Source organism: Pristiophorus japonicus, chromosome 16 (assembly GCF_044704955.1).
Source record: "Pristiophorus japonicus isolate sPriJap1 chromosome 16, sPriJap1.hap1, whole genome shotgun sequence".
Classification (NCBI taxonomy): Eukaryota; Metazoa; Chordata; class Chondrichthyes; family Pristiophoridae; genus Pristiophorus; species Pristiophorus japonicus.
The window spans coordinates 21173962-21191315 of NC_091992.1; the positions used below are offsets into that span (position 1 = coordinate 21173962).

The following is a 17354-nucleotide window of genomic DNA, read 5'->3' on the forward strand; positions in this document are numbered from 1 at the left end:
GTTAAGTCTTGAACTTTCCAGTTCTGACGAAGGGGCATCGACCCGAAACATTAACTCTGTTTCTCTCTCCACAGATGCTGCCTGACCTGCTGAGTATTTCCAGCATTTTCTGTTTTTAGTCCAGTGCAGTAGGACCGATCCACTCCCGGTTAGATTCTGGTTGTTAGCTCTTAAACTGACTGCTTCGAAGGGCAGTCAGCAAAAGGGCATTTGGAAAGAGGAAACTGGGACTGCATCCATCAGCATCAATTTCCCCCCCCCTCTGTTTTCCTCTGGGGAGATGGACAACCTATCAGCCGAACTGACAACTGGAGGTTTTATTCCAATTTTCTCTTACTCCCACTATGGGTTAGTGACCATCACCCAATATTTTAATGAACTGTAGCCCAACGCGAGTTAGCACTCAGGAGAGAAAATTGCAAAAACATTTATTTTGATTCCGTTTTTACAGTGGCGCAAATGCACACGATCAATCTGTTTGGTTCCCTGGTGATTTGTTGTCATCCTGTGTCAGGTACAATAATAAGCGTGATGCTGTGCGTATTCCACTTGTCACTGCATTATGTGCTGTCAGGGAGGTAGTCAATCTAAAGAAGAACGTGGAACCAAACAGCTGTTCGAACTCTATGCTGGCACAAATCGAAAGTGGCAGAAGCAGATAGATTATCTCTTCAATTTGCCCTCAAAATAGGATTTTTCTTTTCATTGTAATTTATAGAAGAACATAAAAATTAGGAGGAGTAGATCATTCGGCCCTTTGAGCCTGCTCCGCCATTCTATAAGATGGTGGCTCATCTTCTAACCTTCCCGCACTATCCCCACCATCCTGAAAAAATGAGGATCTTTGTTTAAAAAAAAGTATGGACAATGAGAATTAATATTACTCGAGTTCATTCTTACACCTGCTATGATTACCATGGTCTGGTGAAGCACAAGCACGTTCACGTGCAGCAATAATAGGGCAGAAAGTGAAATGTACATATGTATATAGTTTCTTTCTGTTCCTCAAAGTGCTGATTCATGCGGAGAGGTAGATGCAGGGGTGCCGACAGCCCTCTGGTATCTCACGTGATCAGTCGGTCTTATGTGAGCCTTGACTGTGCGTGTCAGCAGGCCAAGCCCATAGCTTACCTCACCCATTGTTCACGCACATGCACTGTGAGCAGTCATCACTGTATAATGATTGGAAGCAGCAACCCTTGCTGCTTGTTTTTCTTGTCAGCTGTGGCTCAGTGGGTAGCACTCTCGCCTCTGAGTCATGAAGGTTGTGGGTTCAAGTCCCACTCCAGGGACTTGAGCACATAAATCCAGGCTGACACTCCAGTGCAGTGCTGAGGGAGTGCTGCACTGTCGGAGGTGCCATCTTTCAGATGAGACGTTAAACCGAGACCCCATCTGCTCTCTCAGGTGGGCGTAAAAGATTCTATTTTGAAGAAGAGCAAAGGAGTGCTGGCCAATATTTATCCCTCAATCAACATAAGAAAAACAGATTATCTAATCATGATCAAATTGCTGTTTGGGGGGAGCTTGCTGTGCGCAAATTAGCTGCCACGTTTCCCACATTACAACAGTGACTACACTCCAAAGGTACTTCATCGGTTGTAAAGCGCTTTGAGATGTCTGGTGGACATAAAAGGCGCTATATAAATGTAAGTCTTTCTTTCCTTGTCTTCCCCAGCCTGTGGACTCCAAGGCCAGTTATAGTGCGCTCTTCCCCAGCCTGTGGTCTCCAAGGCCAGTTATAGTGCCCTCCTTGCTTCCCTAGCTAAGATCAGCTAATTCCACGCAGATCAAAGCTGGGACCATCCTGTCTGTACCTTCATTGGCGGGAGAGTATTTGTTAACTGGCACAAGCACCTCCAACGGTCACCGTGGTATCATTTTAATTGAAAGCACCGATATTAAGCAGATTATAGGCACTGCCTCAAGACCTGGGTTTGAGAATAGAGCAGAACGTCCGATGGAATCCGCAGTGAATGACAATATACACTCCCTCTGCAATGGGCACTACATCCCATCTCTTTGGCCATAATTCTAATCAACACCATAGCCAAAAAGAAGGCCATGTTTACATTTAGTTTTAAAAGAAATAGCAAAGGCAGGAATTTCAGTCCAATGATCTTTTGTGTTTGTTAATGTATTATGTGTTGCTGGGATACACCTCTTCTTGCTGAATCTTCAGCCCGACATTTGAGCTGCCAAAGAGCCTGTACTCAGCAGTGAACACCCCTAAATCATTTGGGGATTAACCAATGCAACTTGTTAGATGGGGCTGCAGTTTCCAGGTTCTAAGTGTGGGCAAATCAATTTGTCCACTTATTTGATTACTGGAGTCACTGATTATCCAATAATTGATTATATGGACAGAGCAATGAAAGAATGGTCCTTGAGTAAAGAAGAATTCTATTAACTTTTTGTCACTTTAATTGAAATGTAGGCTCACTGTAATTGAGTTTACTCACCCGTGCTGTGATATGCTTTGTTTATTAGATTTCTGATGACAAGTATATGTGTACTGCAGGAATGGGATTTGTTTGGTTGATAAAGAGCTGACATTATTGGTAATCTAGGTCACTAAGGTCTTGGCAGAGCAAAATTTCAAATCTGCAGGAAACTTGGTGATAAGCTCATACCACTACTAGATCACCAAGAATTGGACATTTACGTCACCCTTTCTGACTTGCACAGCTTTTTTTGCTCATTTTGACCTGATTTTTTTCATTTTTTTTTTGTTGTTGTCTGATTAAAAGGCCTCATCTTCTCTTTGTGCCTGTAAATAATTCTGTCTTCTGAAGTGCAGGAACTTTGGCGAGCTTGCATCATCTTCTATAACAATGGGAAGAAAACTGAAGACTATAGCACACTAGTTACAAAGAAAACCAAACGTGTATCCAGAGTGAAAAATAGTGAAGGAGAAGGGGAAGGGGAGGGAAGGTATCTAAATGCAAACTTTGTTTCGTCGAAGTTTGACCACAGAGTGGACCGAACAGTGGAACATCTCAACAGCAAGCAACATGTTAAACTGCAGGCTGGGGCTTCAGCTCAGAACACAGTATCGCAGCCAGCACCTCTTGCTTGCAGCAGGCAGAGAGAAATTAGGAGGCGGATATCATAAATTAGCTTGTTTATGCACTGGGCTTGCAGGACAACCTTTGTATCTCACTGGAAGGCCCATTGGCAACTTCATACAGAAATACTGACCTCTTCTAAACATTATAACCTGCAGGCGGCTGTCTGAAATGTATGTAAAAATGAAGGAGCATATTGAAGGCAGCATCATGTCAGGAACAGTATGTAGAACAAACCCAAAGTAAAATAAAAGAAAATACCAACACCTTTGAACTGAGGACCAGAGCTACACAACAGTGTCATACAACAACAAAGGTAGTTTCCAGTGGTTTATAGGAGAGCTGCCAGGAAAATCAATTGGTTGCACACAAACCACAAGTAAATGTGGATGCATCTCTCGCCAACCAGTCCACCATTAAATGTCTTTTTCTGCAACTGACTGCCAGGTGCTGACACATGTACATGTCCCTCATCAGATATACTGGCAAGGTTCAGATGTATATGGTGAACTGGCCGGTCAGGATCAGGTGCCCTAATTAAATTGATAGGAATGAAACATTTAGGCACAGATGCTGTGCACATTTCCCGGGTGCTGCAGAGAGGAAATGAAAACCTTGCATTTATATAGCGCCTTTCACGACCTCAGGATGTCCAAAGTGCTTTTAGGCCAATTAAATAGTTTTGAAGTGTAGTCACTGTTGTAATGAAGGTAATGCGCCAGCCAATATGTGCACAGCATACTCCCACAAACAGTACTCGGATAATGACCAGATAATCTGTTTTAGGTGTTAGCTGAGGGATAAATATCAGCCACGACACCGGGAATTCCCTACTCTTCTTTGAATAATGCCATGGAATCTATTACGCTCAGCTAAGAAGACAGACATTGGTTTAATGTTTCATCCCAGATTTGGCACTTCTGACAGTGCAGCACTCCCACAGTGCAGAGTGTCAGCCTAGATTTTGTTCTTAGGTCTCTGGACTGGGACTTGAACACGCAACCTTCTGACTCAGAGTGCCACCACTGAGCCACAGCTCTCACTTTAGAAGAACCCGTGATTATCTTTAAGATCCATACATCAACTGTGCAATATGGGTCCTTTTAAAAATGACAAGCAGTGCATATATTCTACTGAAATCTGTGGTATATCGAGAGGGTTATGATGAGGTAACACTGAACACAATCCCCGAAAGGATCTTCTTGGAGATTCCATGTTACTCTTTATTTTATCTTAACTGAAATGTTTTTTCATGTGCACTAGGGTTTAGCAAATTCATAAGCCAGTTTATTGTTCAATGAGTTTGTTACACCTCGTCCAGAGGAAATCTTCTCACACACATCATTTAAATGAAGGAGATGGTACTATTAACGTTCTGTCATTTTTGTTTCCTTTAGACAACTGCGCAGTTGTAATGGAGATTGACCACGACCGACAAATAGTATACTCAGAAACTCTGTCACTGGCTAATTATGACCGTGACATGCTGTTGGCTGCCGTGCAGCCCTCAGAAGAGCAGGTGGCAAGCCGTCTCACCACCCCCATCGTTACCACCCAACTAGATACCAAGAACATCTCATTCGAAAGGTAACAGTTGCTGCATAACACCAGAACAAAAAACAGCATTTATATAGCACCTTTAACGTAGTAAACGCATCCCAAGATGCTTCACAGGAACCTTATCCAACAGAATTTGATGCCGCTCCACATAACGAGGTGTTAGGAAAGGTGGCCACTTGGTCAAAGAGATAGGTTTTATGGAGCGACAAAGATCCCAATAGGATCATTTGTGCTTCCCAGGACTAAGCTTCAGAACTTTGGACCTGAATTTAAAATGGTTGAAGAAGGAATCCTTCGGAATTTTATCTGGTCTGAAATTTAGATTTAGAAATCGAAGTAAAACAAAAACAAAACTGAAGTTTGGATCAAATTCTGTAGTCAGGCCATTCACATTGGTCTGAAATCTAAATCCAAACTGGAGACTTACTGTTTGGACAAGTTTTGACTGGTTACATTCAGCAATCTTACCATTTTAATTAAAATTGATTTTCCCCAATATCATGGGATAAAAAAGTGAACAAAGAGAAAATGAAAACCATGAAAATTCTTCCTTTACAGATCCACAAAGGGGTAAAAAAATTATAACCTCATGGATACATATTATGGAATTTATTTTTTATTACGGTTTGAACAGTAGCTGCACCAATATTACCATTGTAATTGTGAGATTCCTCCACTAGCCTCTCATAGAAACATAGAAAATAGGTGCAGGAGCAGGCCATTCAGCCCTTCTAGCCTGCACCGCCATTCAACGAGTTCATGGCTGAACATGAAACTTCAGTACCCACTTCCTGCTTTCACGCCATACCCCTTGATCCCCCGAGTAGTAAGGACTTCATCTAACTCCCTTTTGAATATATTTAGTGAATTGGCCTCAACTACTTCCTGTGGTAGAGAATTCCACAGGTTCACCACTCTCTGGGTGAAGAAGTTTCTCCTTATCTCGGTCCTAAATGGCTTACCCCTTATCCTTAGACTGTGACCCCTGGTTCTGGACTTCCCCAACATTGGGAACATTCTTCCTGCATCCAACCTGTCCAAACCCGTCAGAATTTTAAACGTTTCTATGAGGTCCCCTCTCACTCTTCTGAACTCCAGTGAATACAAGCCCAGTTGATTCAGTCTTTCTTGATAGGTCAGTCCCACCATCCCGGGAATCAGTCTGGTGAATCTTCACTGCACTCCCTCAACAGCAAGTATGTCCTTCCTCAAGTTAGGAGACCAAAACTGTACACAATACTCCAGGTGTGGCCTCACCAAGGCCCTGTACAACTGTAGCAACACCTCCCTGCCCCTGTACTCAAATCCCCTCGCTATGAAGGCCAACATGCCATTTGCTTTCTTAACCGCCTGCTGTACCTGCATGCCAACCTTCAATGACTGATGTACCATGACACCCAGGTCTCGTTGCACCTTCCCTTTTCCTAATCTGTCACCATTCAGATAATAGTCTGTCTCTCTGTTTTTACCACCAAAGTGGATAACCTCACATTTATCCACATTATACTTCATCTGCCACGCATTTGCCCACTCACCTAACCTATCCAAGTCACTCTGTAGCCTCATAGCATCCTCCTCGCAGCTCACACTGCCACCCAACTTAGTGTCATCCGCAAATTTGGAGATACTACATTTAATCCCCTCGTCTAAATCATTAATGTACAATGTAAACAGCTGGGGCCCCAGCACAGAACCCTGCGGTACCCCACTAGTCACTGCCTGCCATTCCGAAAAGTACCCATTTACTCCTACTCTTTGCTTCCTGTCTGACAACCAGTTCTCAATCCACGTCAGCACACTACCCCCAATCCCATGTGCTTTAACTTTGCACATTAATCTCCTGTGTGGGACCTTGTCGAAAGCCTTCTGAAAGTCCAAATATACCACATCAACTGGTACTCCTTTGTCCACTTTATTGGAAACATCCTCAAAAAATTCCAGAAGATTTGTCAAGCATGATCTCCCTTTTACAAATCCATGCTGACTTGGACCTATCATGTCACCATTTTCCAAATGCGCTGCTATGACATCCTTAATAATTGATTCCATCATTTTACCCACTACTGAGGTCAGGCTGACCGGTCTATAATTCCCTGCTTTCTCTCTCCCTCCTTTTTTAAAAAGTGGGGTTACATTGGCTACCCTCCACTCGATAGGAACTGATCCAGAGTCAATGGAATGTTGGAAAATGACTGTCAATGCGTCCGCTATTTCCAAGGCCACCTCCTTAAGTACTCTGGGATGCAGTCCATCAGGCCCTGGGGATTTATCGGCCCTCAATCCCATCAATTTCCCCAACACAATTTCCCGACTAATAAAGATTTCCCTCAGTTCCTCCTCCTTAATAGACCCTCTGACCACTTTTATATCCGGAAGGTTGTTTGTGTCCTCCTTAGTGAATACTGAACCAAAGTACTTGTTCAATTGGTCTGCCATTTCTTTGTTCCCCGTTATGACTTCCCCTGATTCTGACTGCAGGGGACCTACGTTTGTCTTTACTAACCTCTTTCTCTTTACATACCTATAGAAACTTTTGCAATCCGCCTTAATGTTCCCTGCAAGCTTCTTCTCGTACTCCATTTTCCCTACCCTAATCAAACCCTTTGTCCTCCTCTGCTGAGTTCTAAATTTCTCCCAGTCCCCAGGTTCGCTGCTATTTCTGGCCAATTTGTATGCCACTTCCTTGGCTTTAATACTATCCCTGATTTCCCTAGATAGCCACGGTTGAGCCACCTTCCCTTTTTTATTTTTACGCCAGACAGGAATGTACAATTGTTGTAATTCATCCATGCGTTCTCTAAATGTCTGCCATTGCCCATCCACAGTCAACCCCTTAAGTATCATTAGCCAATCTATCTTAGCCAATTCATGCCTCATACCTTCAAAGTTACCCTTCTTTAAGTTCTGGACCATGGTCTCTGAATTAACTGTTTCATTCTCCATCCTAATGCAGAATTCCACCATATTATGGTCACTCTTCCCCAAGGGGCCTCGCACAATGAGATTGCTAATTAATCCTCTCTCATTACACAACACCCAGTCTAAGATGGCCTCCCCCCTAGTTGGTTCCTCGACATATTGGTCTAGAAAACCATCCCTTATGCATTCCAGGAAATCCTCCTCCAGTACTAATGCTCTAAAACGCACATTATGCATCCTGACTCTTGCGTAAGGAATTTCCTCGGGAATTCTCCTGATTGGCCACAGTAACTGTCGGAAGATCGGGACACGCGTAAACAGCATTTCCTCCATCTTCCACCAACGTTATGTTGACCGAGCGCGAGAACACCTGAGGAAATTCACCCTAACTCTTTATTTTCCAGACACTCTCCTGATTTCTCTAAGGTTTTCTGTACCATTCTTGTTATCTCCTAACTGAAGATTTTTTTTCTGGTTTTACATTAATGATCTCATTCACAACATCTCTTAATCTTATTTCCCCTTTGCTCACTATTTTTTGACTTTCTACGTTTGTTCATGTTCTCACCTGTATCCTGACACCATCTTGTGCCTCTTGGCATTTCTTCCCTCACACTCTACCTCTCTTGCTGTTGCTTCTTTCTTTCTCTCCTCAAAGTTCTCAGGCACACAAATGCAAACTCCATTACTGATACACGGCCTCTTTCCTTCCCTCCCTGTTGACTCTTCTTCCCTATTTGGACCCATCTCCAAGGTACGAACACCACAACAGGCTAAATGGAACCTAGGCTTGACCTCACAAGAATTGTTCTTTGGTTGTGTCCCCTGATCAGTTGATGATTCTGCCATTCCCATTTACACCTCTTCTAGACATATCATTTGTTTCTTTAGTTGTTCCACTACCATCTCCTTTTGCTTTGTACAATCCTACCTTTTGTCATTTAATCTCTTCTGCCTTCCACCCTATCACTGACCTTCCCTTTTGTTCTTTCCTCCCCTCCCCCTGTCTCTGCACTTGCTTACATCTCTAACTTTTTCCAGTTCTGATGAAAGGTCATCGACCTGAAACGTTAACGCTGTTTCTCTCTCCACAGATGCTGCCTGACTTACTGAGTATTTCCAGTATTTTCTGTTTTTATTTCACCTGATCTTAGTCCTGTGTAATACACCTCTCTATGCCTACATTGCCAACAATTCAGCAAACATTCATTAAATTTGTTAACTGATATATACTTTGAGCTACATAAATGTCTATGACTGCGAGGATTTACGGAATAATGCATTATGTGAGTCATGTGACCCAGTCACTCTGTAATTCATTTCTCAGTAAATAACCACATCTCATCATGCAGCACTATTTAAAAGATGTAAGGTGCTTAGTTTCCAAAATATCCCTTGAAAAATCAGACATTGCTTACGTATCTTTCTTGTACAAATCAATCCTCTTTATTTGCTGCCTCTTCCAATTCTGCAGAATAACCATATAATAATCTAACTAGCTGGTTTATAGTGGATATGTCTCTGTACAATTTGCTATTGGTATTCCTGTAGTAGGTTATATGGCAACTTAATATACTATCTCATTCAATCGCACGTCAGGATGTTAAATTACATTTTTGACAGAATATAAATTTTCCAACAGCTGCTTTATTTATATTTCCCAGTATTGTGTTCCTAACACAGATGAGGCTGCACACAGGGAGGTTAAAGTAACAGTGACCTCCATCTTTAATAAGACACTCCAGAGTGAAAAACAGGCCTTAGGGGCCGGCTTATATACAGTGCTCCCAAGGAATGCTGGGATCCCTTGGGACTTCAGGGGATGAGCTCCCTGGTGGCGGAACATGGGAGTGCATGCTTTACAGATACACAACACCCAGAACCTCATTTAGCTTGAACATATTTGACAATACATTCAAACCGTTGTCATTTATTTACACAGTTCCGGTTAGAGATGGTAGCAGGCACATTTCTTCCTGCATCTAACCTGTCCAATTCCGTCAGAATTTTATATGTTTCAATGAGATCCCCTCTCATTCTTCTAAATTCCAGTGAATATAAGCCTAGTCGATCCAGTCTTTCTTCATATGTCAGTCCTGCCATTCCGGGAATCAGTCTGGTGAACCTTCGCCGCACTCCCTAAATAGCAAGAATATCCTTCCTCAGATTGGAGACAAAACAGTATTCAAGGTGTGGCCTCACCAAGGCCCTGTACAACTGCAATAAGACCTCCCTGCTCTTATACTCAAATCCTCTCGCTATGAAGGCCAACATGCCATTTGCCTTCTTCACTGCCTGCTGTACCTGCATGCCAACTTTCAATGACCGATGTACCATGACACCCAGGTCTCATTGCACCTCCCCTTTTCCTAATCTGTCACCATTCAGATAATATTCTGCCTTCCTGTTTTTGCCACCAAAATGGATAATCTCACATTTATCTACATTATACTACATCTGCCACGCATTTGCCCACTCACCTAACCTGTCCAAGTCACCCTGCAGCCTTTTAGCATCCTCCTCAGCTGCCACCCAGCTTAGTGCCATCTGCAATCTTGGAGATATTACACTCAATTCGTTCGTCCAAATCATTAATGTATATTGTAAATGGCTGGGGGCCCAGCACTGAACCTTGCAGTACCCCACTAGTCACTGCCTGCCAGTCTGAAAAGGATCCATTTATTCCTACTGTTTGCTTCCTGTTTGCCAACCAGTTCTCTATCCACATCAATACATTACCCCCAATACCATGTGCTTTAATTTTGCACACTAATCTCTTGTGTATGACCTTGTCAAAAGCCTTTTGAAAGTCCAAATACACCACATCCACTGGTTCTCCCTTGTCCACTCTACTAGTTACATCCTCAAAAAATTCTAGAAGATTTGTCACCCTTTCATAAATCCATGCTGACTTGGACTGATCCTGTCACTTCTTTCCAAATGCGCTGCTATTACGTCTTTAATAATTGATTCCAACATTTTCCCCACTACCGATGTCAGGCTAACCAGTCTATAATTACCTGTTTTCTCTCCCTCCTTTTTAAAAAGTGGTGTTACATTAGCAACCCTCCAATCCATAGGAACTGATCCAGAGTCTATAGAATGTTGGAAAATGACCACTAATGCATCCACTATTTCTAGGGCCACTTCCTTACGTACTCTGGGATGCAGACTATCAGGCCCTGGGGGTTTATCGGCCTTCAATCCCATCAATTTCCCTAACACAATTTCCTGACTAATAAGGATTTCCTTCAGTTCCTCCTTCTTGCTGGACCCTCAGTCCCCTAGTATTTTTGGAAAGTTACATAACAACATAAGAACATAAGAATTAGGAACAGGAGCAGGCCATCTAGCCCCTCGAGCCTGCTCTGCCACTCAACAAGATCATGGCTGATCTAGCCGTGGACTCAGCTCCACTTACACGCCCGCTCCTCATAACCCTTAATTCCCTTATTGGTTAAAAATCTATCTATCTGTGATTTGAATACATTCAATGAGCTAGCCTCAACTGTTTCCCTGGGCAGAGAATTCCACAGATTCACAATCCTCTGGGAGAAGAAATTCCTTCTCAACTCAGTTTTAAATTGGCTCCTCCATATTTTGAGGCTGTGCCCCCTAGTTCTAGTCTCCTCGACCAGTGGAAACAATCTCTCTGCCTCTACCTTGTCTATCCCTTTCATTATTTTAAACGTTTCTATAAGATCACCCCTCATCCTTCTGAACTCCAACGAGTAAAGACCCAGTCTACTCAATCTATCATCATAAGGTAACCTCCTCATCTCCGGAATCAGCCTAGTGAATCGTCTCTGTACCCCCTCCAAAGCTAGTATATCCTTCCTTAAGTAAGGTGACCAAAACTGCACGCAGTACTCCAGGTGCGGCCTCACCAATACCCTGTACAGTTGCAGCAGGACCTCCTTGCTTTTGTACTCCATCCCTCTCGCAATGAAGGCCAACATTCCATTCGCCTTCCTGATTACCTGCTGCACCTGCAAACTAACTTTTTGGGATTCATGCACAAGGAGCTTCGCTTCGATAGCTCAGTTGGTAGAGCGAATGACTGTAATGGAATACTCAACAAAGTCATCCTTAGGTTGCTGGTTCAATTCCGGCTCGAAGGAGCTCGTGTTGTTTTCCAAAAAGAGTTTCATGCACAAGGACCCCCAGGTCCCTCTGCACCGCAGCATGTTGTAATTTCTCCCCATTCAAATAATATTCCCTTTTACTGTTTTTTTTCCAAGGTGGATGACCTCACATTTTCCGACATTGTATTCCATCTGCCAAACCATAGCCCATTCACTTAACCTATCTAAATCTCTTTGCAGCCTCTCTGTGTCCTCTACACAACCCACTTTCCCACTAATCTTTGTGTCATCTTCAAATTTTGTTACACTACACTCTGTCCCCTCTTCCAGGTCATCTATGTATATTGTAAACAGTTGTGGTCCCAGCACCGATCCCTGTGGTACACCACTAACCACCGATTTCCAACCCGAAAAGGATCCATTTATCCCGACTCTCTGCTTTCTGTTAGCCAGCCAATTCTCGATCCATGCTAATACAAGGTTATTTGTGTCTTCCTTAATGAAGACAGAACCAAAGTATTTGTTCAATTGGTCTGCCATTTCTTTGTTCCCCATTATAAATTTGCCTGATTCTGACTGCAAGGGACCTACATTTGTCTTCACTAATCTTTTTCTCTTCACATATCTATAGAAGCTTTTGCAGTCAGTTTTTATGTTCCCTGCAAGCTTACTCTCATACTCTATTTTCCCCCTCCTAATTAAACCCTTTGTCCTCCTCTGCTGAATTCTAAATTTCTACCAGTCCTCAGGTTTGCTGCTTTTTCTGGCGAATTTATATGCCTCTTCCTTGGACTTAACACTATCCCTAATTTCCCTTGTTAGCCACAGTTGAGCCACCTTTCTCGTTTTATTTTTATGCCAGACAGGGATGTACAATTGTTGAAGTTCATCCATGTGATATTTAAATGTCTGCCATTGCCTATCCACTGTCAACCCTTCGAGTATCATCCGCCAGTCTATCCTAGCCACTTCACGTCTCATACCATCGAAGTTACCTTTCTTTAAGTTCAGGATCCAAACTATATAGATTGTAAATAGTTGGGGTCCCAGCACTGATCCCTGTGGCACACCACCAGTTACTGATTGCCAACCAGAGAATGAACCAATTATCCCGACTCTCTGTTTTCAGTTAGTTAGCCAATCCTCTATCCATGCTAATATATTACCCCCAACCCCATGATCTTTTATCTTGTGCGGTAACCTTTTATGTGGCACCTTGTCAAATGCCTTCTGGAAGTCCAAATACATCACATCCACTGGTTCCCCTTTATCCATCCTGCTCGTTACATCCTCAAAGAACTCCAGCAAATTTATCAAACATGACTTCCTCTTCATTATCCATGCTGACTTTGCCTGACCGAATTTTGCTTTTCCAAATGTCCTGCTACTGCTTCTTTAATAATGAACTCCCAACATTTTCCCAACCACAGATGTTAGCCTAACTGGTCTATAGTTTCCTGCTTTTTGTCTGCCTCCTTTTTTAAATAGGAGCATTACATTTGCAGTTTTCCAATCTGCTGGGACCTTCCCAGAATTCAGAGAATTTTGGTAAATTACAAACAATGTATACTTAGTGATGTTTGATCTGCAGTTATCAGTCAGTTATGATATGGATGACGAAGCAACTTATATGATGCATTTTCATGTACATCATTTTTGAAAATTAAATAAATATGCTAAGGAACACAGGTTTGTTGCTAAAATTCAAAAGTGTGTTTTAGTGCTGAAAGTGTAAAATGTAGAATAAGGTGATTGCATGTCAAACATCCAATTTGAGAAAGAGGTTCAGATGACTTCTAAACTGAAACAATTAAGCTCACACCATTTATTACAGCCTTAATATTGTTTCTTGGAGCTCTCTGAGGCTAAATGGATAAATGTACTGAGCCATACTGACTAGGAAGATCCCAGGTTCTAGTTCTAGTCTGTGCTGAGCTAACTGCTCTCAACCACATAGAGGCACTACAGTTGTCCATCAGACATTCACAATTACATTTTGACGGAGTCTGCTGAACTCAGACAAGTTGTCTGCAGTCTACAACTATCCCATATTACACCATCACATGAATATTAATCAATAAATTCCTTAAACACTATGGTGGTAATGAAGGTTAATTATTAGGCCCAGTTCTTGACATTCCTTGGCAGTTGAGCTAATACAAAAGTAAATACAAAAAATGGTATGTGTATATCAGACTCTAAAGAACCATGTAGACACCAGTGGAAGCCCAGAAACAAAGGCCGCAATTTCTCCACACGCGGCGGGATCGATACGGCCAGGGTTGGTGCCGTGTGGAAAGCCTGCTCCCGACTCGAGCCCACCCTCTCTTCCAAATCTTCCCATGATTGGGCTTAATAAGCCCGCCCTGCAGGCTTCCCGGCCAATTACGAGGAAGCGGTCTGATTACGTAATTTGATGACGCGTCATCAGCTGGTTTCCTTAAAGGGACCCAATGATTTTGAAAGTTCTTCTGTCAGTGTTCTGCAGCATTGAGCTGCTGCAGACACTGACCAGCACTGCACACTGCTGCATGGCTGCACCCAGGCTCTCCCATCACTCCCTCCAGATGCTTATGGAGGAAGTCACAGCACGCAGGGAGGTTCTCTTCCCTTCCCATGGGTGGAAGGGACCTCCACAGGACACCAATGCAGCCTGGTTGCACATTGCACAAGAGGGCATAGACAGGGATGTCATCAGGAGGACCAGGCTGTCTTGGCGCAAACCTTTTAATGATCTCAGTAGATCACAAAACGTTACTGCAAAGCCACACAACCTCAGCCTGATGTGCCACTCATCACATCACTGTCACTCTGCCTTCCCTACTCTACCCCTGCACATCGTTCCTCACACTAACTTATCTTGCACCCATTCCTCTCTCTCTATCTGCATTATCAGTTTCCAATTTCACTAGCCACCTGTTTCACTCACCTTCAACCTTGTCCAATCATACCAACTAGCAACACGCAAGGGTAGGCACATGGGTCCTTTAGCCAATGTTCATGTATAGTTAATGTTGATGTGTTGTCAAACATTGAAATCTTTATTTTCAGCACTTTGCGTTCTTGGACAGATGTGTGAGCATCTTTGGAAGTAGTTTAGTGAGTTGTAGTGAATGGTGAGACATAAGGGTAGCCCCCACAATGGCGATGAATATGAAAAGAATGAGTTGGACATTGCAGGGATGCTTTATGGTGCTGGTATGGAGTGGTGCCAAACTGGCGCATCATGTGGCAGCCACGGTGTACATCATCAAGCGAAGGAAATATGGCCATGGTGAGGCCATCACTGGCCTCCCGGGCAGCAACGTGGTCAGGTGCTGATGCCCTGTTTCCTGTGTGGCATCAGGTGATTGCAGAGAAGGTTGGTGTTGCTATTGGTGATTCTGGTGTGTTTAATGATGTTGGTGTTGGGGCTGATCATGGTGGTATTCTAAGGACTAAAGTGAGATTTTTTCAAGGGCATTGTTGGCAGGTGAGGTTGAGATGACAGAAGCGATCTGTCAATGGTGAGAGAGGTTGCTCCAAGGAGGTGACAGTGCATAGAGAGTTAACTGCAAACACTTCCAACCTGCATACAGGTCAAAAGTCTCTTCCAAACCCTGAAGGCTTCTGCTTCTGACATTGGAAAGTGAACAGCTGTGGAATGGTGGCTTTTGTACCACTTCTGAAGCTGTCAACTAGTCAAAGTGATGGAGAGCCACTGAGAACCCAACTCCACTTACCTGGAGTGAAACGCGGGGCATGGCTAACTCGTCAAAAGGTTGGTAAAATTGGAAGAGCCTGCTTTTAACCGTCTTAACTACCATTTAAGTACCTTTCAATTATGCAATTAAGCTGCTTGCTGTCGGGTCTGCGATCCAAACTCACACGGAGGCGGGTTCAGAGCAGGATCCCAACCTGCTGTCAATCACAGCCATTTTGACAGCCTCCAAACCCGCACTCACAGGGCTGGGAAGATTCCAGCCTTTGGAAGGTCTGAATTTGGATCCAGACATAAAAGGTGAAGAATAGTACTGCTGGAGAATGGAAAGTTTCAGCCCACTGTCAGCACTAATATTTAATGTAGACTACAGCTCTTTGTATTCAGATCAACCACAACAATATGCCTCAATTTGGCCTGGGAGAAACAACCACTACTGTATCATGATTGTATCCATTTCTCACACCTGTGATCTTTCTGAATAAGATGGCCAATTAAGCCAAATTTTGCACACCCTGGGAACCGAGTTGAAATTGTCCAAATAGTTAACACAGAATTCTTACCTTCAGCCGAGAAGGGAGACTTTCATCCCATTAGTCCAGACCGGATTCAGGTCCAAGTCTAGGATGCCCCATTGACCCTTCCAGCCCCCTACAATGGCACTCATCACCTTACAGTCTTTCCAGTTTCGATTGGCCAAAACATTGAGAATCTAATAACAGGTTTTTAACAACTGACATTTTTTTCTCAATTAATGCACTCAGTTAATAACTGAAGTTGAACCAAATGTATGTGCCTTTACCATTTAGATAGGGTATAAAATAAACATTAAACTCTAAGCTAAAATCAAAATCGGTTAACAAACTACAATGAATACTGTTTTCTTCCTCAACCTTTGCATGAAGTTACCTCAGTGTTTGTCTGTCACTTCAGTTTTAAATGCCAAACTGCCTCAGGAAACATAATTTGAATGGACCTGTGGCACAACCATGAATAATGTATCTGTTCTGAAAGCTTTCAATAATTGTAATGTGTTGAAGTCGTTTTCTTTTTCAATTTTCCTTTCTCAGAAATAAATCCGGAATCCTGGGCTGGAGGAGCGAGAAGACTGAGATAATAAACGGATACGAGTCCAAGGTAATGGAAAGCTCTGAACATTCAAGAATGCCCTATTAAGTGCTGTAGGCAATATGAAGCAAGGCGTAACATTTATGATATAGCACCCCCGACTCAGAGTTTTGTGTGACAGAAGCACAGATCAGGAATTTGGGCTCACAGGTCAGTGCATTCGATTCGCAGCATCATTTTAATGGATGGCAAATGGCACAAATTGTAAATCATAAAATCATAGAAATTTACAGCACAGAAGGAGGCCATTTCAGCCCATTGTGTCTGTGCCAACCGACCAAGAGCTATCCGGCCTAATCCCACTCTCCAGCTCTTGGCCCGTAGCCCTTTCGGTTACGGTACTTCAAGTTCACATCCAAGTACTTTGACCTCTGCATCCAGATTCCCATTACGTGTATGTTGTAACACCACACGTGTGTGTATATTGTAACACATCACACGTGTAACACAGCACACGTGTATATACTGTAACACATCACACGGTATGTGTATATTGTAACACATCACACGGTGTGTGTATATTGTAACACATCACACGACCTGTGTATATTATAACACATCACACGCGTAGGTATATTGTAACACATCACACACCATGTATATTGTAACACATCACACGTGAATATCGTAACACATCACACGGCGTGTATATTGTAACACAGCACGTGTGTATACTGTAACACATCACAGCGTGTATGTTATAACACCACACGTGTGTATATTGTAACACATCACACAGCGTGTATATTGTAACACAGTACACGTGTGTATACTGTAACACATCACACGGCATGTGTATGTAACACATCACACGGCGTGTGTATATTGTAACACATCACACGCGGGTGTATATTGTAACACATCACTCGCGTGTATATTGTAACACATCACACA

General features: G+C 43.0%; 1 protein-coding gene and 1 non-coding gene across 2 annotated transcripts in view; both read left to right on the forward strand.

Moving 5' to 3' along the window:
- Positions 1 to 17354, forward strand: part of ankrd13b (ankyrin repeat domain 13B) — a 408867-nt gene that overhangs the window by 309541 nt on the left and 81972 nt on the right. The window contains exons 6-7 of the mRNA XM_070858078.1: positions 4466 to 4655; positions 16403 to 16469. Of these exons, the coding sequence (XP_070714179.1) occupies positions 4466 to 4655; positions 16403 to 16469 (257 nt within the window). The remainder of the gene's footprint in view (positions 1 to 4465; positions 4656 to 16402; positions 16470 to 17354) is intronic.
- trnay-gua (transfer RNA tyrosine (anticodon GUA)) lies at positions 11577 to 11668 on the forward strand. Its single transcript is given in 2 exon segments — positions 11577 to 11613; positions 11633 to 11668. It is a non-coding gene; the product is annotated as a tRNA-Tyr (tRNA).